Raw genomic sequence first — 27,200 nt, forward strand, 5'->3', positions numbered from 1 at the left:
AAAAGCGGGAAACCTAAAAACCTTTGAAAGCACAGAACGCAAACTAAGGGCTGAGCCTCGTTAAAACCTCAATAAGGAAAACCCAAAGGGCAAAACCTTATAAAAACAAACAACTCCAAAAAAAAAAAAAAAATTGAATTTCATTCTTTGAAAATTATTTTTATTTTATAAAGTAAACCCGTTAAAAATGCAAATCTAATTCACCCCCATTTTTTATAGATAATTTTCAAAGCTCTCTTTCTTCTTAAACCGAAGTGGGACACAAAGACTATTTACCTCTCAAAGAGATTTTGTATGTATAAATATCTCTTTGTCTCACATTGATTTAATGAAAAAGATAATTATGAATAATTTGAGTGAGGTGTGAATGATAGATAAGCACCCAACAGTACCAAAAAAATCCTTTCTAACTTTTGGGCGCGCCCTACTTTACACAATTTTGGTGGGACAAAACTTAGATACTCCATTTATGTAACATTGAATATAATTAATTGATATATTCTATATGTTTATGTTTTCCTTTTGCTATGTCTGGCTAAGTTTCTTTATCTGATTTTAGGGTTTGTAAATAGTTAATTGAATTCATGTAATTAATTTGTTTATATCTATTTACCTTCCAGTTGATGATTCATAATTCCTGGTGCTTGATTTCTTGTGGATTATCTGATTCAACTAATATAGCCTAATCAATCTAATCTAATATTCAATAATCATGTTCTTCTAAAATAATAATCCTAAAATCTAACACATAAATTAAGTAAATAAATTGCAAATAACTAATTAACATATAAATTACGCATGTATTCATATAATCATCTTAGAATCTGACATATATAAATTAAATAATTTTGTAAATAAGTTGCAAAAGACTAACCTTGCAATTAATTTAGATATCTTGAAATGTGTTTGACATGGAAATTAAAATAAATAGCTACCAGCAGGTAGCATCAAATGCATCCTTTTCATGCGATGTGGAAAGTTTAACAATCCAAAGTTTAATAATAATAATCTTTTCACGTGAAACATTCATTTCTAAATTAATATCTCATTAAGTCAAGTCTTTTGTATTATATTAAGATTTTTTTCCAAACTCGAGAACACGCAAGTACAACTTTCACGAGAATATATATTTATACGAATGGCCAACAAATTTATAATTAGGTTGGTCAACTTGAGATTTAAAAAGTTAATAATAATAATAAAAAAAAAAACAATAAACAATTCTAATAAATACAAACCAGCATTTTTATGGGTAGCTAGCCTCAAATTATGGTTTTCTAATGCAGAATAATTCCTAATATTTTTCTTACAAAATGAAATATTTTGGATACTATGTTTCCTAAACAAAATGAGTGATTAAACTCCTCCAGTTGCAGATATTGAATGGTCAGGATCTGGTACAACACAAGAATTATGGTTTGGAATGCGGAATAATTCCTAATATTTTTCAACAAGAGAATCTTAATTACAAGATGAAATATTTTGGAAATGTTTCCTAAACAAAATTAGATGGGATCCTCTGTCCCAAAATATAGTATGTACCATGTGTACCACTCTTCGTTTCTTCATTTTATAAATTATTTTTTATAAAAATAAAAATTATTATTATTATATTATAAACTCTAATTAGTATTTATCATTGAAAATTAAAATTTAAAAATTTATATACCCTAACTTTGAATTAATGAACACAAATAATCTACTATTATTAATTCAAATAAATATAAAAAAATAATTATAAACCCTAAATGGATGAGTGAACCCTTGTTAGTTATCTTTATATTATATAAAAGCATAATAAATTAAAATTGAATAAAAAAAATTATAACATAATAAAAATGGTACACGGTGGTACACACCATATTTTGGGACAGAGGATCCCACTTGCCGAGCGATTAAACTCCTCCAATTGCAGATATTGAATGGTCAGGATCCTGTACAACACAAGAGGAATCCATCATCAAGATTAAACCCCCAACATATGAATTTATTTGTTCCAGAATTAGAGCTTCACGAATTCTAAAAAGTTTTGAACTCCTGAAAATTGACGATACCTTTAAAAACAAACAACTCCAAAGAAATTGAATTTCATTCTTTCAAAGTTATTTTAAGTTTTTAAAGAAAACCCATTAAAAATTCAAATCTAATTCACCCCCATTTTTTATAGATAATTTTCAAAGCTCTCTTTCCTCTCAAACCGAAGTGGGACACAAAGACTATTTACCTCTCAAAGTAGAGATTTTGTATATATAAATATCTCTTTGTCTCACATTGATTTAATGAAAAGAGAATTAATAATAATTTGAGTGAGTGTGAATGATAGATAAGCACCCAACAGTACAAAAAAATCCTTTTTAACTTTTGGCCCTACTTTACACAATTTTTGGTGGGGCAAACTTAGATACTCCATTATGTAACATTGAATATAATTAATTGATATATTCTATAGTGTAGCTGGCGTGTTCCAATCACACAAACATGTGATATGATTTGTTTTTGGAAGCGTGCAAAGCATATATATGTGAGGTTTAGATAAGGTGGTAAGTGAATCACACAACACCTAGTATTTAAGTTGGAGTTTCATCAACATTTCTTCAATACAAATTAATTCTCTATATTTTGTAATACTCAAGAGAAGATTATATCCATGGAAGCTAAAAGTCTTATTATGAGTGCTCTTTTGGTGAGTCTTGTTTTGGGACGAATTCAAGTTGAGGCGTCACAGACTCTTTGTTGCCCAAACCCGCGTTGCCAGAGTTCTCTATTATGCGTGTTCCGTTAAGAACCGAAGCGTAGAAGATTGTGAACAAATGTCTGGATGCAAACACGTTGATGGGGAATGTCCCCCTGGTTTGGTTAACGACATTCTCGAAAACACTGGTAAAAAAAATCAACTCATCGTACGTGCTAATTATTTACTTTAAAAGATTTCATTTTGATGCAAAATGCAGCCAATGAATACTGCAAGTTGGGGTGTGCATCCTCCGTGTGTGCTGCCATAACCACTCTCCAAAATTCAGGTAAAATTAATTGTTTTTATTTTCTTTTAATTTTTTGTCTATTCTTCTAACCACGCATATATGCATTTCTTTTGGGTGGGGCAGATGCAAGTGAAGTTGTGAATGGAGCAGTTGAAAAATGTAGGCAGGCATGTTCTGCTTTCTGCACCAAAGCTGCAGTTGAAACTGCTAAACAAGCACGCATGCATGTATGTATACCCACATCGACAGTGGCGGAGTCAGGATTTTTTTTGGGGGGGGGGGCTGAACTGTTACGGGGTTCGGGGGCGGTAGCCCCCGGAATTTTTTTTTTTTTTGGGCATTCAATACATTTTAGACATTTTTACTAAAATACAAATATAATAATAATAATAACAACATTTTCATAGATATATAGTTCAAAACATTTACTAAAATTTTTTTTGGGGGCATTCAATACATTTTAGACATTTTTTTTACTAAAATTCAAATATAATAATAATAATAACAACATTTTCATAGATAATATAGTTCAAAACATTACTAAAATTTTTTTTGGGGGCATTCAATACATTTTAGACATTTTTTACTAAAATTCAAATATAATAATAATAATAACAACATTTTCATAGATAATATAGTTCAAAACATTTACTAAAATTTTTTTTGAGGGCATTCAATACATTTTAGACATTTTTTTTACTAAAATTCAAATATAATAATAATAATAACAACATTTTCATAGATAATATAGTTCAAAACATTTACTAAAATTTTTTTTGGGGGCATTCAATACATTTTAGACATTTTTTTACTAAAATACAAATATAATAATAATAATAATAATAATAATAATAATAATAATAATAATAATAATAATAATAACAACAACATTTTCATAGATAATATAGTTCAAAACATTTACTAAAATTTTTTTTGGGGGCATTCAATACATTTAGGCATTTTTTACTAAAATACAAATATAATAATAATAATAATAATAATAACATTTTCATAGATAATATAGTTCAACATTTACTAAAATTTTTTTTTGGGCATTCAATACATTTTAGACATTTTTTTTACTAAAATACAAATATAATAACAATAATGACAACATTTTTAGACATATTATAAAAAAAAAAAAAAAAAAAAAAAAAAAAAAAATTGGGGGGGCTCTAGCCCCCCCTGGCTCCGCCCCTGCACATCGATACCATGTAAAGATGATCGAAGGGGTGTATATACATCGCTTTTCTGGCTTTCAATAATTCTCATGTAGTGTGGTGTGCAAGTTTCTTTCTGTTTGTTTGTGTACGTCTGTCTATGTCATAGAAGGCTAGATTCCATATTTATCTTTTTCCTTCTCATGTTAGTCTCAAGAATGGCACCACTGTGACATACTACTTCAAGGTGCTCATTTTGAGATGTTGGAATGCAAGAATATATATTTTGTTTTACTTACCATGTATCTCCCATCGAAAAATATGACCGGCCGCCCCCGAATAAACTTTTGAATCTTTTCTAGTTAATTTGTTGGCAAATTAGTTATCGAAATTGAAACTAGCCAACAATATATCTTAAGTAACATGGTTACTTGCAAAAAACAATTCATAAACCATAAGTATCATGCATAGTTACTTGCGAAAAAATAATGAAAATGACTGAATGATATATAACATCCAATTCTAGATATTTAATGTACATATATTACAAAAAAAAAAAAAGCCATATTTGTAGTAGCCCGCTCTTTTAATTATGATTAAAACTAGTAAATGCAATTTTTATAAATGAATCCAGTTTATGGTCCTAATTGTTTTTATCAGAAACGGAGTTATTATTTTAGCTTTATACTTTTATAACGTATGAGAAAAACGCGACGAGCATTATTGAGCCATTCAATAATTATTATTTCCAAGTTATAACTGACTTAGCATAGTCATGTTATTTATTAATCGAAAAACAGAAAGCAGTTATATTTATTAGTGCTACTAGAAGTCGAGGAATTATTCCGACTGCAACGCAGATTAAATCTACGTATTTAATTTATACACGAATAATGAGCAGAAGCCAGTATTTGATTGCAAACACACGATTAAATAGCAGATGCACCGAGTAACCAAGACACGAAGATTTATTATTATTTACAATTAGGACATCACACTATACACGCATAATTACCACCGCCGTTTTCCATCAGCCATTTCCGCTACTTGGAAGAGTAGCCTTTTGATTTTCACATTTGCTAGAATTGTATTTTATTGTGGAACGACTTTAGTCCTTGATTGCACCAGAAGATCATACATTCAACTCTCAAATCATCTCTAGATTCATCTTGAGGGCCAACTCCACTATCTAATTATATTATCAACCACCAACTCCACTTAACATATATCTATGAGACCTACGCACTAGCCAACTGCGCCACCACCCTTTGCACTCCACCAACTCCACTCCACCAAACTTCCAACTTACTCCCTTCCCCACCACACGCAAGAATGCATCCAACATTCCCTTATACCTGCAGCAATGTTATAACAGAGAATTTCTTGCATAGTCGAACACCATCACAAACATCAATTTACAGCAACTCACTTCCACCCATCATCTGGAGAAATCAACTTATTTTCATAAGAGGTAAACCAACTCACACATACACTCAAAATCAGTCATTCATTTTATAAAGAAAACCATCACCGATGACATGTTCATGTACAGAATCAACACTAACTAGGACTGCACAATTCACAGAGGATACGCACACATATTATGTCACATAAATCAGCACGCATACCTTGTTCTTTTTCTGATAAATGAGTTCCATAAAATGTTCTTTCTACTACATTTTAGAATTATCACAAATTGGTTAAAGAAAAGAAAAGGGGAGTATCTATGCACTGTGTGTGGGCGTGAGTGTTGAGATGAAGATGTTGTCGCTGTTGTGAGCAGGGACGGAGCCAGGAATTTTATTGGGGGGGCTGAACTTTGATGGAAAAATTTTTTTGGGGACATTCAGTACATTTTAGACATTTTTATAATAATAATAATAATAATAAACAACATTTTCATAGATAATATAGTTCTAGTACATTTTCGCCCCCGAAAAAAATTTTGGGGACATTCAGTACATTTTAGACATTTTTATAATAATAATAATAATAATAATAATAATAATAATAATAAACATTTTCATAGATAATATAGTTCTAGTACATTTGAAATAACATAGCTAAAAAAGTTCAATACATTACAAATAACCTAAGAAAAGAATAAATACTTGGTGAAGTAGTTGTTTCTGTTTGAGAAATTAATAAAATAATCAAAGATAGGAAATTAAATTAATCAAAATTAATAAACCCACTGAACCAAAAGATATAAATTAAAACCCACTAAAATAATCAAACAAATTATGATCACAACCCACTAAAATAAAACCCATCCCATGCGAAATTAAAACCCATCCCATTCCCACTAAAATAATCAAACAAATTGCCAACCAAAATTGCCACTTTCAGCCCACCACCATCAGATTAATCCCTTCCCCCTCTTCTAATTTTCGTTTCTTTATATATATACTCCCTCCGTCCCTAAAATAAGTTCCTCTTTTTCCATTTTGGGACGTCCCCCAAATAAGTTCCTCTTTCTTTCTTTCTATTTTGGACAACTACCCTACCACTAATAATACTTTATTTATTCTTACTTTTCACCTTTTCACCACTCCCAATACTAATTATAACACTTTTCATCACTCCCAATACTAATTATAACATATTTTTCTCCACTATCAATACACTTTACCATTTTTCTTAAAACCCGTGCCGTCCCCAAAGAGGAACTTATTTTGGGGACGGAGGGAGTATATATATAATTATTAAAAAAAAAAAAATTATATTCAAAATTTAGGGGGCTCTAGCCCCCCCTAGCCCCCCCTGGCTCCGTCCCTGGTTGTGAGTCGGGATGTGTGAGTTGGTGGAGGAGGTCGTCGAAGGTGGCGACCCTCGTTGCAGTCGATCGGCGAGGAGAGGGGTGAGATTGTGAGGCTGCTGAGCCGTGAACACAGGGATCGGCGGCGGCGGTGGCCTATTAGCTGCTGCTGCTTGCCGGTTGGATGGAGAGAAGGGTTAGGCGAGAGGGAGACAGAGGAGGTGGTGATGGCGTCAGCCGCGGCTGCTGTTGTCGCCGACAGTCGCTGATGGCGACGACTTCGTCGGAGGAAGGAGGCGGTGATGGCGGCGGTCCGGATGATCGTGGCTGTCAATCAGAAGAGAGAGAGAGGGGAAGGAGGCGGTGGTTCCGGCTGTAATGTCGCCGGAAATCGTAGGGAGGAAGCAACAAGGGTTTCTGTTTTGGGGATTCGGTGAGTTGAGGGAGGAGGGAGAAAGATAGAGAGAGAGAGAGACGAGGGAGGCGGTGGTAAACGCCGGCGACGCGCCGTCGGATTCGTGGGAGGCGGCGGTGCGTGAGATGAGGGAAGAAGATATAGGAACCTAAGGAGAGAGGGAGATGGGGAGTTCTTGTGTGGTGTCTGTGTGTGTGCGTTGAATAAGAAAAAAAAATGAGAGAGAGGTTGATGAGTTGGGTTGGGCTCCAGCTTTGGGCCTTGTATTTTTTTAAGTTGGGCCGAAAATTTTGAGCTTGTGTTTTAAAGATTTGGGCTTTTTTTTATGTTGGGCTTGATTTTATTTTAATGACTTGGGCTTCACTTTTAAATTCGAATCGGGCCTTTATCTTATTTACTTGGGCCGAATTATTTGAGCTTGGGTTTGTTTTATTCTAAAGGAATTGAGCTTCCAATTTTAATTGATTGGGCTCGAATTGTTTTAATTGTTTTGGGCCAAAGACTTTTAAGATGGGCTTTAATTCTTTTAAAAGATTGGGCTTGAATTGTTTTAAGTTTGGACTGATGTAAAGTTGTGATAGACTTTTTATTCCATGTCACAAATAAATTCATCGGGCCTGTTTATTTCTTCATGGGGCCGATTTTATTTGAATAAGTAAGCTAGATTAATTCTTTTCAGCCCACGTTAATATGGACTTCTCCATTATTTTAAATTATGCTGCTACGGCGCTTAAATTCGAGCCATTCACGAATAATTATCAGGTTGCCTTATTGAGCCTCTTAATTATTGAGCTTATAGTATTGTTTCCTTTAAGGCCAAATTATTATTTTGAGCTGCCATTATTTATTTGAGTTAAGCTACTCGTTTTATTTAATTAATTGACTACTCTCTTTTGAGCCTATTAATTATTTGAGATTACGTTAGTAATTATGTTTCTATCGAAAAGTTCGATAATTTCTACGAGGTCACACCTCGATTAAAGCCGAGATAGTTCTTTTATTTTGATCAAATACAAGGCGAGATTTATTAGAATATTCCGATGGGAAAGGAAGAATCACAGTTTTATTCGACCGCGTTAGACGAGAATTAGCTAAATCTATTAACGAGGATTAATAGTAAAATTCCCGATTATCGCTCAGAAGATTAGTTCATGCATACAAGATTCATGCATAGTTACATTAAGCTTTCTCATTAATTGAGAATTTTTCTCGAGCCAATGTCTTATTTTATATTCTCGTGATTAAGGTCAAGCGCGAGAGTAAGAACTACTCAAGGAGTCACAATACCTTAGCAAAACTTTGCTATCAGGTGGGCAATTTCTTACGCGTAAATAAAATGCTATGCCAGTGTTATGCTTTAAAATGCAAATTGGATCTTCAAGTGTGGTATGCTTTATTACGCTTAAATGAGTTAAGCTTTATTATGCTGCACGTTAAATGATTTACGCTATGCTGTTTATACTATTTACGCCCTATGTAATTTATGCTTGATTACGCTTATTTACGCTTGAATGCTTTACGCTGATAAGTTTATGCTTATGTTTGATGCTTGCGTCTGTTGGGGGAGGCTTCCCTCAACAGTACGATGCCGTGTCCGCTGAGGAGGGCCTTCCTCACGACGCGATGCCCGTGTCCGCTGAGGGAGGCCTCCCTAGCGGCGCGATGCCAGTATGCCAGTGTTACAGCGTCTATTGGGGGAGGCCTCCCTCAATAGTACGATGCCGTGACCGCTGATGGAGGCCCCCTTCACGGCGCGATGCCCCTGTTCGTTGGGGAAGGCCTTCTCCACGACACGATGCGTGTTTATTTGTTAATGATGAAGAATGCGCTCATGCTGTTTATGAATTTGGAAATATTTAATGAGCAAAAGATTTGAAAGAAACTTATGCCTCTTATGCGATGTTATGTTATATGCTTGGCAACTGCCCACTAAGTACTCTTGTACTTAGCCCTTTGTTGTTTATGTTGGTGCAGGTTGAGCTGTGATGGGCGATGAAGTGTTGTTGAGAGGAGTTTTTGTCGAACTTAAAGTAGGCTCAGAAAGGATACATGTCTTCATACATGTATCTCAGTTATGCATTCCGCTGTAAACACTGATTATTTCAGTTACGCCTTCCGTTGCAAACTCTGATAATGTTTTATGCCAAGCCCCTAACTATGCCTTTTTCATTTTTAAGGAATATAACGCGTATTCAAGTTCTTTGAGTGTCCTTTTTATGCAAACTATGCCTTTTTCCTTTTTAAGGAATATTTCACGCGTATTCAAGCTCTTTGAGTATTCTTTTATGCGCCCCTTTCTAAACCCGCTTCGTAATTTCCCTTCCCCAGTCATGGTTTCCCGGCTTAATTATCCTTAATTAAGGCCGGTCGTGACAATATTTTACGAGACGAAGTCTCATAGTCATCGGATGATCATATTTTCGATTTTTACATTTAGTGTACGACTACTTATTCTTTTCCCCATCCATGTGTCTTTAATGAGAACTAGCAAAAAGCACAAAAACTTTGACACCCTCTACGAGTACGTAGTTAGAGATTCATTCAAAACACACCTATACCTCCACCCTCGATATAAACTCATTTCTAAACGTTCTGAAATAGAATTATAATTAGTGTACTCGATTGGCTATGGTTTATTATAGTTAAGGGTTGAGTGTTTGCTATTATTTTTTATTCTTAATTAGAATTAATTTTTTAGTTCTTAAGTTTTAGTCACAACAGTTATTAAAATCAGGGCAGCTACCGCCTCCGTCTCTCCCCCACCGGCGACACAGACATGCTAACATTAAAATTAAATCATGCTCAACTGTTGGGAACTTGGTGGAATATCATAATCCTTGTTTTGATGATACCAAAATTCATAGGTCTTTATTGTAATAGACTGTAACTGTTTTGAACTCAAGTGTTAGAGTTCGTTTCTAGTTTAGCTTGCGGTTCTGAAGACTGAAGGACGAAGGACTGAAGACTGAAGATACCAACTGAAGTATCAGTTGAAGAATCAGTTTGGAACTCATTACTTAATGCGTGCCACAGACTGATACTAAAGTCAAGTATCAGTTGAACATACTTCCTCGGACTGATCTTCCAACGTTCAAAGGAAGCCACGTACTCACAAAAGTACAGCCGCATTAAATGCAGAAATCTCGGGATCTTATCTCTGCAGAGGTCATTCCTATTTGGTGGCTACTTTATTAGAGACGTCAAATCTCCTGTCCATCAAGAGAGCCGTTTCCACCAGACAAGGAACCTCGAAGATTGAAGCCTCAGCCCAAATTTGAATTGCTCTCCAACGGAAGAAATCTTGAGGACGTTCTACGCCAACGGATCTATTCAAGAGTTCTCCTACAAATAGCGCTCGAGGATCACTTCAATCTTTACCGATTCAACGACATAAGCTGAAGCTCTGCCAAAATTGCTACTCAGCCTAAAACTTAACCTCCCCAAAGTTTGAATCGAAGAAGAGAATTCCAAAGCCAAAATCAGTCACTGCTGATTACATACATTCTCTTAGACCTTAGGCAAACACCTGTTTACCCATAAGCCAAGGTCAAACTTACTACAAAGAACTTGTTCTTTGCAGTATAGTTGGCACTCGTTCAAACCTCCTTTCAGACAGAAAGATTTGAGTGTTTGAGTGATTCGGAGTTCAGGAAGGTACTCTGACTATGAGAGTCTTAGCGCGGGTTGTGCTAAGCAAGAGAAATCCGACACGAGTGAAGTGTGGGTACTGAAGAAGGGTTTTCTTCAGTGGTACGGTTGTGTGCACCGGGTAATCACACGGTTTGGTTTGCAGTGCACCTGTTAAGCACTTGCGGAGTGGATTGTTGGTCTGATCAACCGACCGTGGATGTAGGAAAGGGTTTTTCCGAACCACGTAAAAGTCTCTGTGTTGTTTACAGCTTTCAGTTTTACTTTCCTACTTGTGTTGTTTCATTTGATAAACTGAATACTGACTAACTGCAAAGAGAAACCTAAGACCAACAACGTGCTCAACCGAGGCTAATGCGAAACTAAGTTTAATTTTCGCTGCGTATGATATCAGTCTGACTGACCTATCTTTTGATAGTCGGGAAGAGTGTTATCATCTCTGTTTTAGCAAACTCGACTGAAGCCCATAAGTGCATCAGTTAAATTCCAGCAACTTCACTGATAACTCCTTACTGAAGAGCTTTCAGTATCAGTCGTCAACCCTGTTTGGTCAAAACTATTTTCAGTCAACAGGCGTCACTGTTTGCGAGTAAAGTTTCGTTTAGATCTCTTTCTGGAGATCCCTCACTTTGAGGAGTTTGTAAAAATAGCACATATGTGTATCCCCCCCCCCCCCCCCGCATACACCTATTCAAGACCCCCGGGACCTAACATCAACACAAATAATCATGCTTATACAAATTCAATCAAACATGCTATTCACCTCTCCCCACCAGCGACACAATTTACATAAATGGTAATTTAAATTACAATAATTTTGAACATAATCAAAGCTCAATCTAATCTAAATCATGTAACCTAACACAACTAGTTAATTCAACTAATATAGCTTGATAAATCTAAATAATCTAATCTAATCTAATCTAAAATGCCATAACTTGTGTGAATCAACGTTCAATCTAGTCTAAATCATGTAACCTATGTAACAACCCACTCTTTTATTATATTTAAATCCAGGAATACGATAATTATTATTCCATCTTTCAGTAAATCAAACCCAGTAATTATTTATGATTTAAATTCAGCTTATGACACTGGATTATATTCAATTAAGCAGGATTATTATTTTATTACAAGTCAGTAGCTTCGCGTAAATAAAACCGCGATGAGAATTATTGAGTAAGCCAATAATTATTTATTCCAGATTCATAACTGACTTAGTAAAGTCATGTTAATTATTAATCACAATAGAATTATTTTTCTATTTTTATTATTATTTCTTGAGTCGTGAATTTATTCCGGCTTGTGAAGAATTAAATCTACGATATTAATTTAGATATTATTCCATATATTAAATCTAGCACGCCATGCTCCCTCAGCCACTCTATTCTCACCCGTGCTTAGTTTTTATTTCACTCTTACGTAGTCAACAAAATTGCTGCAAGCAAAATCTCAACAGACAAATCTAATTTGTCAAACAGCAAATCTAATCTCATTAATTCTTCAACCAAAATCTCAAGTATTCAACAGACAAATCTAATTTGTCAGCAGCAAATATAATCTCATTGAATTCTTCAACCACGCCTAAACTTAGCCGCACTATTCACCATATTTTTCACACTAGCAGCTTCAGTATTTACTCCCTATAAAAGGCATCCTCACTTACCTAAAATCCTTAGCAGCTGCAAAGAATTTTAGACGAAACAAGATCACCATATATAACTCAGCAACAACAACCAACAAACAAAACTTTCAAGGTATTCACTATCTCATTTGCACGCTTCGGTTTAATTAGGAATACAGAATGGTAGAGAACCTACATATGCATAAATGGACATAGCAAATATAGCAAACCATTCGTTTCTGTGATACATAATGAGCTATGATATGTTGTAAAAATAAGAATACAGAAAACCAAGTTTTCATTCCAAAATCAAGTCTTTATACAAAGTTGAATTTTCTGAAAATTATTCAAATTTACGAACCTATCGTGAGTGATAAAACGAGAGAGAAAGGATGGTGGATTGTCGGAGCTCTGCGACTCACGGCGACGGCGGCTCCGGGAGAGGCGGCTGCCGGGCTCTTGCTGCCAACAGCAGCGGTCGGCGGCGGCGCTCCTCCAGCGAGCCACTGACCACCGGACGAGCCTGCAGCAACTCCAGGCCGCGACTCCGGCGAAGCAGGCCAGCCAGCGGCGACTCCATGAACAGCAGCGGTCGGCGCGATTCCATGAACAGCAGCGGTCGGCGCGACTCCGTGAACAGCAGCAGTCGACGGTTTCAGGCGAGGAGCTCGCCTTGGTGCTCCACGAGCAGTCAGCGGCAGCAGCTCCACGCGGTGGCCTCGCTGGCGACCGGAACGGCCAGGACGCGGGGAGGAGATGGCCGGAATCGAGCGAGAGAAAGAGAGATGTTGCAGCGTTCTTTCTTGATTGAGAGAGAGAGCCGGGCGGCTGGATCGAGCGAGAGAGAGAGATGTTGAGCAGTGTCCGATTCTTGAGAATTTAGAGAGATGATGAATAGTGTGTGAGTGTGTTATGAGAAAGAGAAAGAGATGTGCAGTGTTTCTTCCTTAATAATTGAGAGAGAGGGAGTGTATGCTTTAAAAAAAAAAAAAAAGGGGGAAGAATCGATGATGATGGTGATTAAAGAAAATGGTGGGTTATGCTTTTAAAGAAAATGGGGAACCGATGATAGTGAAAAAAAAGAGAGATAAGGAATTTTTACTTTAAAAAAAAAATAGAGAGGGATTTGTTGATTAAAGATATAAAGTGTGTGTGTGTGCGTGTGGTGAATTGAGAGAGAGAGAGAGGTAATATAAAATGTGAGGTGTTTTATTGTAGGAGTGAAAATGATGGGTAGTGCTTTATTTTAAAGAAAGTGTCGATTTTGTGGGTTTACATGAGTGCTATAAATTTTAAAAAAATTTCTTAATGATGTGTCGATTTTGTTGTTTATGAGGATTTAAAATTTCTGACCAAAAAGAAAAAGAAAATAGAGTATTTTAATTGTGGCAGTATTGATTTTAGAGAGAGATGCAGTATAAAAAAAAAAAAAGAGAGAGAGAGAACGTGTCCTGCTTGGAGAGAAAGGGATAACCGAGAATTAGTGGGAGAATGGGCTTTGATTATTTTCAGTATGGGCTTTTCTTTTAATTTATTTTGGGCCTAGTTTATTTTATTGGGCCGGAGATTAATTCAATTGGGCTTTGCTTATTTTATTTCCATTGGGCTAATATATATATTGTTTGGACTCTATTATTTTTATAAATGGGCTCTTATTATTTATTTTGATTGGGCTTCTATTAATTGTTAATAATGAATTTATTATTTTTATTAATTGAACTCCTACTATTTTAAATTGATTAAGTTCAATGAAATTTATTAGTTAAGCCCAATGAGATTTATTAATTTAGGCCCCATTATTTAATCCTAATTATTTTAATTAGTGATTAAAATTAAAATTTACTATCTATTTTAAGAGTGATGATGGGCTCACTTATTGGGCTTCATGATTTTATTATCTTGGGCCTCATGTGTTGGGCTCTAGAATTTAATTGATGTTGGGCCTAATATTATTAATGCATTGGGCTTTGAATTATTCATTTGGGCTCAAATTAAATTCCTTTTGGGCCTTGATTATTTTTATTTTAATTGGGCCTTCATAATTATTCTATTAAGTTTAATTAGAGAAGACTTTAAGACTTACTAATTATTAATTAGTAAGTGAATTAGATTATTTTAAGATGAGTAGATTATTAAAGATTAATAATCCGACCTCATAAGACGAGCTTTAATTCCTTAAATAGGATTAACATCTCATAATTTAATTAAAGGAATATGAGTCATGCATAATCATTTCACGCATCCTCATTTATTGAGATTTTTCGAGAATTAGAATCTTATTTTATTTTCTCGGATTAAAGGTCAAGCACCAGAGTTAGAGCTAAATCGTGAGTCTGCTATCCAGGTAGGCTTTCTATGTATAAACTAAAATTATATATTAGAATTGTTAAGACTTTATGCTTATGAATTTAAATGATATTGTCAATGCCTAAATGCTTTATGTTTTATTATTAATTGCCTATCTGATGTTAATCGAATTCGGATTCTGGATGGGACCGCAAATCCCTTCGGAATTAGTGTACACCTTGTGATCGTGAGTCATCTAGCGGGTTGGCCGATCATAGTGTCCGTAGAGGGAGGCCTCCCTCTCGGCACGAGTTACTGATATGGTAATTAATGATATAAAATACCTGCGCGGGTTATTGATGAAAGAAATGATATTATGTTTGGTAAATACGAGTCTTTAAAGGAAAACTCTCGTATATTACTACTATTGAAAGGCTTGACAATAAAATATTATGCATGTATGTAAATTTCGGCAAGTGTCCACTAAGTACTTTTGTACTTAGCCCTGCATGTATTTTTAAATGTGCAGGTTGAGCGGTGATCGAGGATGTAGTGTGCAAGCGGAGCTTTGTCAAACTAGGATGATTACCTCAGAGTAGAGTATATGTCTTCATACATATACTCAAATTGTTATTCCGCTGCGAACACTGATTATGTTAAGATATTATGTCAAACAATATGTATTATTTAATAATGTACTAAAAATATTGAGTACCCCGTTTTGGGATAATATTATGTACGGTCCCCTTGTGGCCTTCATTGATATCTAGATATTTCGATTGATTTCCTTATACAAGTCGAGTCATCAAGAAACCGAATATGCCCCTTTCTTACTCCCGCTCCTAAATTCCCTCCCTTAGTCGCGGTTTCCCCGAATTTGCTATCCTTAGCAAGTGCGGTCGTGACAGAATGGTATCAGAGCATTTCTTTTGCTCTGAGTACTACTCATTCCTTCTAAGTTGAGTCTAGATTAAGTAAGTTAATACACTTTTGAACTAGTTGACAAAAGCTTGGCACTACATCTCGTCACGCTCAACGGAGGTTATGGTAAGTACTTTCAAGTTTTAATTAAGTTAATTTCTTGAAATGTATGAAGCATGAATAGGTATGACTATTGTATGAATCACAAGAACTTAGAACTGTTAAGTTATATATGCTCACTCTCACGACGGAACATAGAAGAGAACTTAGGGAGATGCCTTAAGTTTTTCTTCATGTTACGATGACATCGACAATGACGGTCGAAATAGAGAAAGAAGAATCACACGAAGGGTCGCATGATGAAACCACGAGCATGAAGATTGAGCAGCGTAACGAACGCCAATAGTACGTTGATGGCATGGGCATAGCTTAAATATTCGAGTGTTTTTCTACGATGAGATCTCGAATTAGCTTGGCCTTTTGAACTTATTTTGTTGAAACTTTTAGTGCTCGTTGCTAGATTTAAGAAAATATCATCATCACATAACAAGCCCTAAGTTCGGTAAACAACGACACTAGAACTATATGATAGTCGAATTAGGTAATCTGTGATTAAGTATTAAGAACCTGTATGACTTGTGTAGATGCTAGATTTAGATGATGAGGTATTTTTGCACGTTATGGTTATTGAACCGAACTTATTTTCCGATTTTAGATATTTAGAACCTTATCGCCTTAAGTTACTTGTCGTATGCTACTTTTGACGATAGAACTTCCTTTGTTAGATGGCGAGGACTGTTTTCACCCGACGACGACCACTACCCCCATGGGCTAGTCCAGAGGAGGTCGAGCGGTCCTACCGCACCTATGCTCCATGTCACGGGGATAACCTCGGACAGTTCCTCGCAGGTTTTCACAGACACTGGGTCGAGGCGAGTGCACATGGAGTATCAGGGTATGACGGTATCCAGAGGTTAATCTTACTGTTACCTTCCGAGTGGCAGGGATGGGCTAGGCAGATCTCTGCCCACTACATCTTTCGCCGAGAAGATTACCACGACCTCATGGGAGACTTCCCTAGCTTTATTGCGGAGCTTCAGATCTGTTTCACTTTGTGGGGCCGCGCCCCTCTAGGGCCCTACATCCTTCCGGGAGACTACGTACAGGTGGGGACGCCTTTGCCAGCGGAAGCACCCACTACTACTCCCGAGCCCTCGATGGCCTTGCCCCGAGATCCTCCACCACGAGCCTCAGTTCTAGGGCGCCGTGGTAGGCACGATGACGAGGCAGGCCCTTCTCGTCCACGGGCTCGCAGGGATTTCCCATCGCCTCCTGACTCATCAGCCCGGGCTGTTACTCCTCCACCACCAATGATACCTACGGCAGAAGCAAGGCTTTCGACTGCCATGGCCAACGCTGACAGGGTCATGTCCAACCTGAGGGAGTTCATAGATAGGGGCAAAGCCCCTATGCAGGAGGATGATGGTACAGTACCGTATGGTACGATGAGGAGTACTCATCCCGAGCCCGTGCCAACTCCAGCTCCGATCAAGCCTCGTGCCACGGCCAGGATCAGCACCAGAGACGATCCGATCCGTGAGATTGCGGACGATATCTTCCGCTCAGCCCAGATCATGCAGGAGACAGGCGAGGGCCAGGGAGAGACTCCGTTGCCCAGCTGGGAGCCGGGCGAGGATGAGGAGGAGGACCCCGAGGAGGATGAGGAGGAGGACCCCGAGGAGGATTCAGAAGAGGACCCCCTGGCGTCACCGAGGAACAGTCGTACCGCGACTCAGAGTTCACAAATTTGATAGTTTTAGCTTGTTGATGTTTTCCGGAAACGATGATTCATTCCGATATTTTTGTAACCTATGACTATGATTTTATTTATGTTGTCTCTAGCTAGCATTAGTACGAAAACGTTGGTCTCTAGGACGTTCCATGATTAAGTACCCTTGCGAGGTTGCTTAGCTAGTAAACCGGTACACCATAGGGAGTACTCGGATCGACTTTACTTACGTTTTGGTTGACGATGTAAAAGCCCTCGATGAGACAATTTTTTTTTCATGATATATCTATATATGACCCTAGCATGGGCTTTCTGCGACGATCTCGTGTATGTTTTATGTTTCTCTACGGGTTTTATTCTTCACAAGTCAGTTAAGAATGTAGTAACTTTGAATAATGTGACTTGTGCATGCAACGGTTCCTGTTATATTCTAGTTTTGGAGTTATGATAAGTTAAATTTGACAAACAGATCTTTATTAACTACCTTAGAGACTCCTGTATAGAATGCGTTAAAATGGGTGTTTGTATTGTGCAGAATGCCGCCTAAACGAGGTCGCCCCCCTAGGAGAAACGTTAACAATGATGGAAATCGCGATGAAATACCTGAAGGGCGGCGAAACGACAGGGAACCTACCCCACCCCCTCCACCCCATGCTAGAAGGACTGAAGAACTGTTTCTTCGACAGAATCCGCCCACATTCACTGGGACAGGCGACCCAGCCGAGGCCGAAGCTTGGATACGCGCCTTGGAGCGTATCTTCACCTTCCTACACTGCACAGAAGAGGAGCGACTCTCGTGTATGTCTTTCCAACTAGCCGGATCGGCTGACTTTTGGTGGGAAGCCCGCCGAAAGACTCTGACTCCCGAACAATGGGCAGCATACACTTGGGAAGACTTTAAGACGGGATTATATGATAAGTATATTCCCAAAAGCTACAGAAAGAAGAAGGAGGCTGAGTTCTATAGCCTGAAACAAGGGAAGAAGACGGTGACAGAGTATGACAGAGAGTTCTGCGATTTATCGCGTTATGCTCCACAACAGGTGGATACTGATGAGAAAATGGCAGAGAAATTTTGTGCCGGTCTGAGGCACGAGATTCGGATGACTCTAGCTAGTCATGGTGGACTCTCATACACTGAGTCTTTAAACAGGGCACTGGACATCGAAGCTGCGATGCCAGTAGAAAGGTTGGCTCCGCCACAGACCTCAGCGCCAGCCAACCCACCTGCACGCCCTCAGAACTTTAAAGGGAAGCGCAACTGGAACGACCATAGAGGAAATGAAAATCAGACTAACAAGAGGCCATGGCAAGGAAATGCGCCGTTTGGACAATATCAGCAACAAGGACAAGGGAAGCAACAGGGTCCTGCCCCAGCTGGAGGCAGCCAAAGACAAAATGAAGTTCCCCTTTGTCCAAAATGCCACAAACCACATCGTGGTGTCTGTAAGGCTGGAACTGACAGTTGCTACACGTGTGGCCAGAAGGGCCACTACTCCTCACAATGCCCCAACAAACAGCAGGGCGCGGCAATCAGGGCCACTTATGCCCAGCCCCTGCAGGCAGTTCCAGGGCAACACCAGCCCCGCCAACAACAGCCATACCAGCAGCAATACCAATACCAGCCCCGCCAACAACAACCATACCAGCAGCAATACCAAAACAAGCACCAACAGCGCCAACAGCAACAGAGGCGGCAGCAACCATTGCCGCAGCAGGCGAGAGCCTTTGCTCTCACCCAAAACCAGCCCGAGAAAAACCAGGGAAACCTGGCAGGTATGGGCAAGCTTAAAGGTTTTTCCATAATGATTCTGTTCGATACTGGTGCCTCGCATTCTTTTATATCTGCCCCTTGCGTAGATACCGTAGAAATCGAATCAGAACGAGCTAAGTGTGCCTTAAGAATCACTACACCCTCAGGAGAAAGATCTACCACCACACATGTTTGCTCGAACGTAGAATTTGAAATAGGAGAACTTAAGATGGTAGCGAACAATCTTAATATTCTGCTCATGTGGGACGTAGATATGATCTTAGGAATGGACTGGCTAGCTGAGAATCACGCCACCATCCTTTGTAGTGAACGAAAAATTTCTCTTCGACCACCTGGAAAGGAACCGACGGAATTTCACGGCATAGGTATGAAGAAAAGAGTACCAGTAATATCCGCATTACAAGCCAGAAAAGAGATGATGAAGGAAGGAAGCACAGCTTATCTCGTCTACCTAAACGGGGAAGCTAGTGAAGACAAGAAGGTGGAAGATGTGGCAATAGTACGAGACTTTCCAGAAGTTTTTCCTGAAATATTGCCAGGACTACCTCCAGACAGGCAACTAGATTTCACCATTGATCTAGAACCTGGATCTGCCCCAGTATCAAAGGCACCGTACAGGATGGCCCCAAAGGAACTACAAGAATTAAAGGTGCAACTACAGGAACTCTTGGACTTGGGTTTCATCAGACCCAGTGTCTCGCCTTGGGGAGCGCCTGTACTCTTTGTCAAGAAGAAAGATGGAACCATGAGAATGTGCATTGATTATCGAGAGTTGAACAAACTGACGCTTAAAAACAAATACCCTCTTCCAAGGATAGATGATTTGTTCGATCAACTCAAAGGAGCTAGTGTATTCTCAAAAATAGATTTAAGGTCTGGGTATCATCAACTGAAGATCAGACCAGAGGATATATCTAAGACCGCTTTCCGCACAAGATATGGTCACTATGAATTCGTTGTCATGCCATTTGGTCTAACCAATGCACCGGCAGTATTCATGGACCTCATGAATCGAGTTTTCCATCCATACTTAGACAAATTTGTCTTAGTGTTTATAGATGATATCCTCATCTATTCTAAGAATGACCAAGAGCATGAAAATCATTTAAGAATCATCCTGGAGACATTAAAAACGGAGAAGTTGTTCGCCAAATTCAGCAAGTGCGAATTTTGGTTGAAAGAAGTAATGTTTCTATGGCACATCGTATCAGCAGATGGAATCAAGGTGGACCCCGCCAAGGTGCAAGCAGTGCGCGAGTGGAAATCACCAACCACACCTAATGAAATCCGAAGTTTCTTAGGTTTGGCAGGATACTACCGGAGATTCATCGAAGGATTCTCTAAAATAGCGAGACCAATGACGCAATTACTTCGTAAAGGAATCAAGTACAAATGGGACGAAGTGTGTGAAGCCAGCTTCCAAGAGCTGAAGAGGAAATTGACAACTGCGCCAGTGCTAGCAGTTCCAGCAGCCGATAAAGAATACGTGATCTTCACAGACGCGTCCAAAAATGGGCTAGGTTGTGTGTTGATGCAAGAAGGAAAGGTCATTGCCTACGCCTCGCGACAACTAAGGCCACATGAATTGAACTACCCCACTCATGATCTGGAACTAGCAGCAATTGTGCATGCTTTGAAAATTTGGAGACACCATCTATACGGAGTTAGATGTGAAATCTTCACTGATCACAAAAGCCTTAAGTATTTTTTTCGAGCAGAAAGACTTGAACATGAGACAGAGAAGATGGCTCGAGCTCGTGAAGGATTACGATTGCGGTATCAACTACCACCCGGGAAAAGCTAATGTAGTAGCTGATGCTTTAAGTCGTAAAACTCAATCCGAGTTAGGACTTCTTCTCACTCAAGAAGACACGCTTGTAAGGGATTTTGACAAATTGAAGATAGAAGTGGTTCAGCCACCGGCAACGACAAGAGCAATTATTGCAACTCTAGTAGCCGTCCCAGACCTCAGAGAAAGGATCGTCAGTGCCCAGAGAGCGGATGAGAGCTTGGAAAAAGTTCGTCTCAAGATCCGAACAGGCACGCCAGGAGGCTACCAAGAGGCAACGGATAACGCAGTTCTTTTTGAAGGAAGATTGTGTGTTCCCCATAACGAGGAACTCAGAAACGAGATCATGAGTGAAGCTCATGACACGCCCTATACCGCTCATCCCGGAAGTACCAAAATGTACCAAGATCTAAAACAGAAGTTTTGGTGGGACGGGATGAAACGAGATATAGCCTCGTTTGTAGAGCGTTGCCTTGCATGCCAGCAAGTGAAAGCTTTACATCAACGACCATATGGGAAATTACAGCCATTGGAAATCCCAGAATGGAAGTGGGAGCACATAGCGATGGATTTCGTGACGGGTTTACCCAAGACAAATAGGGGCAACACAGCTATTTGGGTAATAGTAGACCGTCTCACGAAGAGCGCTCATTTTATACCGATTCCAATTACCCATGGATCGGAGAAACTAGCCCAACTGTACATTCGTGAGATTGTACGGCTACATGGAATACCAATATCCATTACTTCAGATAGAGATTCAAAATTTACTTCTAGATTTTGGATCAGTTTACAGAAAGAGTTGGGAACGAGATTAAACTTTAGCACCGCCTTTCACCCTCAAACAGATGGACAATCAGAAAGGACAATTCAGACCCTTGAAGATATGTTGAGGACAGTGGTGCTAGACCGAGGAGGAAGTTGGGAATCAGTGCTGCCGTTAATCGAATTCGCCTACAACAATAGTTACCAGGCAACCATTGATATGGCACCTTATGAAGCGCTGTATGGAAGGAAGTGTAGATCACCACTTTACTGGGATGAAGTGGGTGAAAGAAAGATCCTTGGGCCAGATGCAGTAAGCGAGATGATTGAGACCATCCGCCAGATTAGAGCAAGAATTAAAGAGGCCCAGGACAGACAGAAGTCTTATGCTGATACCCGACGAACTGAACTACAATTTCAGATTGGAGACAAGGTTTTCCTTAAAATATCACCCTCGAAAGGGATCGTTAGATTCGGTGTTAAGGGTAAGTTGAGACCCCGTTTTGTAGGACCTTATGAGATCCTAGAAAGAATAGGTCCAGTAGCGTATAGGTTGGCACTGCCACCTAGCTTTGGAAACGTCCACAATGTGTTCCACGTGTCACAGCTGAGACGGTACGTGTTTGACCCCAAACACGTGATTCACCAAGATGAAATGATTCTTAACCCAGACTTGACGTACGAAGAAAAACCTGAAGCCATTTTGGACCGAAAGGTGCAAGAGTTGAGGAATAAATCAATCGCGTCAGTCAAAATACTGTGGAAACACCATGGACCGGAAGAAGCAACGTGGGAACTTGAGGACCAGATGAAAGAAAAATACCCAGAACTTTTCACATAGGTATGCAAATTTCGGGACGAAATTTTTGTTAAGAGGGGTAGTATGTAACAACCCACTCTTTTATTATATTTAAATCCAGGAATACGATAATTATTATTCCATCTTTCAGTAAATCAAACCCAGTAATTATTTATGATTTAAATTCAGCTTATGACACTGGATTATATTCAATTAAGCAGGATTATTATTTTATTACAAGTCAGTAGCTTCGCGTAAATAAAACCGCGATGAGAATTATTGAGTAAGCCAATAATTATTTATTCCAGATTCATAACTGACTTAGTAAAGTCATGTTAATTATTAATCACAATAGAATTATTTTTCTATTTTTATTATTATTTCTTGAGTCGTGAATTTATTCCGGCTTGTGAAGAATTAAATCTACGATATTAATTTAGATATTATTCCATATATTAAATCTAGCACGCCATGCTCCCTCAGCCACTCTATTCTCACCCGTGCTTAGTTTTTATTTCACTCTTACGTAGTCAACAAAATTGCTGCAAGCAAAATCTCAACAGACAAATCTAATTTGTCAAACAGCAAATCTAATCTCATTAATTCTTCAACCAAAATCTCAAGTATTCAACAGACAAATCTAATTTGTCAGCAGCAAATATAATCTCATTGAATTCTTCAACCACGCCTAAACTTAGCCGCACTATTCACCATATTTTTCACACTAGCAGCTTCAGTATTTACTCCCTATAAAAGGCATCCTCACTTACCTAAAATCCTTAGCAGCTGCAAAGAATTTTAGACGAAACAAGATCACCATATATAACTCAGCAACAACAACCAACAAACAAAACTTTCAAGGTATTCACTATCTCATTTGCACGCTTCGGTTTAATTAGGAATACAGAATGGTAGAGAACCTACATATGCATAAATGGACATAGCAAATATAGCAAACCATTCGTTTCTGTGATACATAATGAGCTATGATATGTTGTAAAAATAAGAATACAGAAAACCAAGTTTTCATTCCAAAATCAAGTCTTTATACAAAGTTGAATTTTCTGAAAATTATTCAAATTTACGAACCTATCGTGAGTGATAAAACGAGAGAGAAAGGATGGTGGATTGTCGGAGCTCTGCGACTCACGGCGACGGCGGCTCCGGGAGAGGCGGCTGCCGGGCTCTTGCTGCCAACAGCAGCGGTCGGCGGCGGCGCTCCTCCAGCGAGCCACTGACCACCGGACGAGCCTGCAGCAACTCCAGGCCGCGACTCCGGCGAAGCAGGCCAGCCAGCGGCGACTCCATGAACAGCAGCGGTCGGCGCGATTCCATGAACAGCAGCGGTCGGCGCGACTCCGTGAACAGCAGCAGTCGACGGTTTCAGGCGAGGAGCTCGCCTTGGTGCTCCACGAGCAGTCAGCGGCAGCAGCTCCACGCGGTGGCCTCGCTGGCGACCGGAACGGCCAGGACGCGGGGAGGAGATGGCCGGAATCGAGCGAGAGAAAGAGAGATGTTGCAGCGTTCTTTCTTGATTGAGAGAGAGAGCCGGGCGGCTGGATCGAGCGAGAGAGAGAGATGTTGAGCAGTGTCCGATTCTTGAGAATTTAGAGAGATGATGAATAGTGTGTGAGTGTGTTATGAGAAAGAGAAAGAGATGTGCAGTGTTTCTTCCTTAATAATTGAGAGAGAGGGAGTGTATGCTTTAAAAAAAAAAAAAAGGGGGAAGAATCGATGATGATGGTGATTAAAGAAAATGGTGGGTTATGCTTTTAAAGAAAATGGGGAACCGATGATAGTGAAAAAAAAGAGAGATAAGGAATTTTTACTTTAAAAAAAAAAAATAGAGAGGGATTTGTTGATTAAAGATATAAAGTGTGTGTGTGTGCGTGTGGTGAATTGAGAGAGAGAGAGAGGTAATATAAAATGTGAGGTGTTTTATTGTAGGAGTGAAAATGATGGGTAGTGCTTTATTTTAAAGAAAGTGTCGATTTTGTGGGTTTACATGAGTGCTATAAATTTTAAAAAAATTTCTTAATGATGTGTCGATTTTGTTGTTTATGAGGATTTAAAATTTCTGACCAAAAAGAAAAAGAAAATAGAGTATTTTAATTGTGGCAGTATTGATTTTAGAGAGAGATGCAGTATAAAAAAAAAAAAAAAAGAGAGAGAACGTGTCCTGCTTGGAGAGAAAGGGATAACCGAGAATTAGTGGGAGAATGGGCTTTGATTATTTTCAGTATGGGCTTTTCTTTTAATTTATTTTGGGCCTAGTTTATTTTATTGGGCCGGAGATTAATTCAATTGGGCTTTGCTTATTTTATTTCCATTGGGCTAATATATATATTGTTTGGACTCTATTATTTTTATAAATGGGCTCTTATTATTTATTTTGATTGGGCTTCTATTAATTGTTAATAATGAATTTATTATTTTTATTAATTGAACTCCTACTATTTTAAATTGATTAAGTTCAATGAAATTTATTAGTTAAGCCCAATGAGATTTATTAATTTAGGCCCCATTATTTAATCCTAATTATTTTAATTAGTGATTAAAATTAAAATTTACTATCTATTTTAAGAGTGATGATGGGCTCACTTATTGGGCTTCATGATTTTATTATCTTGGGCCTCATGTGTTGGGCTCTAGAATTTAATTGATGTTGGGCCTAATATTATTAATGCATTGGGCTTTGAATTTATTCATTTGGGCTCAAATTAAATTCCTTTTGGGCCTTGATTATTTTTATTTTAATTGGGCCTTCATAATTATTCTATTAAGTTTAATTAGAGAAGACTTTAAGACTTACTAATTATTAATTAGTAAGTGAATTAGATTATTTTAAGATGAGTAGATTATTAAAGATTAATAATCCGACCTCATAAGACGAGCTTTAATTCCTTAAATAGGATTAACATCTCATAATTTAATTAAAGGAATATGAGTCATGCATAATCATTTCACGCATCCTCATTTATTGAGATTTTTCGAGAATTAGAATCTTATTTTATTTTCTCGGATTAAAGGTCAAGCACCAGAGTTAGAGCTAAATCGTGAGTCTGCTATCCAGGTAGGCTTTCTATGTATAAACTAAAATTATATATTAGAATTGTTAAGACTTTATGCTTATGAATTTAAATGATATTGTCAATGCCTAAATGCTTTATGTTTTATTATTAATTGCCTATCTGATGTTAATCGAATTCGGATTCTGGATGGGACCGCAAATCCCTTCGGAATTAGTGTACACCTTGTGATCGTGAGTCATCTAGCGGGTTGGCCGATCATAGTGTCCGTAGAGGGAGGCCTCCCTCTCGGCACGAGTTACTGATATGGTAATTAATGATATAAAATACCTGCGCGGGTTATTGATGAAAGAAATGATATTATGTTTGGTAAATACGAGTCTTTAAAGGAAAACCCTCGTATATTACTACTATTGAAAGGCTTGACAATAAAATATTATGCATGTATGTAAATTTCGGCAAGTGTCCACTAAGTACTTTTGTACTTAGCCCTGCATGTATTTTTAAATGTGCAGGTTGAGCGGTGATCGAGGATGTAGTGTGCAAGCGGAGCTTTGTCAAACTAGGATGATTACCTCAGAGTAGAGTATATGTCTTCATACATATACTCAAATTGTTATTCCGCTGCGAACACTGATTATGTTAAGATATTATGTCAAACAATATGTATTATTTAATAATGTACTAAAAATATTGAGTACCCCGTTTTGGGATAATATTATGTACGGTCCCCTTGTGGCCTTCATTGATATCTAGATATTTCGATTGATTTCCTTATACAAGTCGAGTCATCAAGAAACCGAATATGCCCCTTTCTTACTCCCGCTCCTAAATTCCCTCCCTTAGTCGCGGTTTCCCCGAATTTGCTATCCTTAGCAAGTGCGGTCGTGACAACCTAACACGGCCTAATTCAACTAATATAGCCTAATCAATCTAATCTAATATTCAATAATCATGTTTTTCTAAAATAATAATCCTAAAATCTAACACATAAATTGAGTAAATAAATTGCAAATAACTAATGAACACATAAATTACGCAAATAATCCTAGAATCTGACATATAAATTAAATAATTTTATAAATAAGTTGCAAAAGACTAACCTTGTAATTAATTTTGATTAGATATCTTCAAATGTGTTTGACATGGAAATTAAAATAAATAGCTGCCGGCAGGTAGCATCAAATTCTTCCTTTTCATGCGATGTGGAAAGTTTAACAATCCAAAGTTTAATAATAATAATCTTTTCACGTGAAACACTCATTTCTAAATTAATATCTCATTAAGTCAAGTCTTTTGTATTATTAAGATTTGTTTTCCAAACTCGAGACACGCAAGCTAGTACAACTTTCACGAGAATATATATTTATACGAATATTGGCCAACAAATTTATAATTAGGTTGGTCAACTTGAGATTTAAAAAGTTAATAATAATAATAATAATAAAACAATAAACAATTC

The 27,200-nt window shown here is 38.0% G+C and overlaps 1 protein-coding gene across 1 annotated transcript; it reads left to right on the plus strand.

The window, feature by feature from the left end:
* The first annotated feature begins 2,543 nt into the window (after positions 1-2,543).
* Positions 2,544-4,374, plus strand: LOC130994423 (probable thionin-2.4). Its single transcript, XM_057919467.1, has 4 exons — positions 2,544-2,880; positions 2,952-3,020; positions 3,105-3,212; positions 4,352-4,374. Exons 1-4 carry the CDS (start codon positions 2,811-2,813, stop codon positions 4,372-4,374), a joined length of 270 nt encoding a protein of 89 aa, XP_057775450.1. The 5' UTR covers positions 2,544-2,810.
* The last annotated feature ends 22,826 nt before the right edge of the window (positions 4,375-27,200 follow it).

The sequence above is a fragment of the Salvia miltiorrhiza genome, chromosome 7, assembly GCF_028751815.1.
Source record: "Salvia miltiorrhiza cultivar Shanhuang (shh) chromosome 7, IMPLAD_Smil_shh, whole genome shotgun sequence".
In the NCBI taxonomy this organism is placed as follows: domain Eukaryota; kingdom Viridiplantae; phylum Streptophyta; class Magnoliopsida; order Lamiales; family Lamiaceae; genus Salvia; species Salvia miltiorrhiza.

What these genes read in the sequence shown, in the direction of transcription:
- LOC130994423 (XM_057919467.1), top strand. Translation starts at nt 2,811, where the DNA reads ATGTCTGGATGCAAACACGTTGATGGGGAATGTCCCCCTGGTTTGGTT. An exon ending in CGACATTCTCGAAAACACTG is followed by an intron (nt 2,881 to 2,951) that starts GTAAAAAAAATC and finishes TGCAAAATGCAG; the next exon opens with CCAATGAATACTGCAAGTTG. An exon ending in ACAAGCACGCATGCATGTAT is followed by an intron (nt 3,213 to 4,351) that starts GTATACCCACAT and finishes TTCTCATGTTAG; the next exon opens with TCTCAAGAATGGCACCACTG.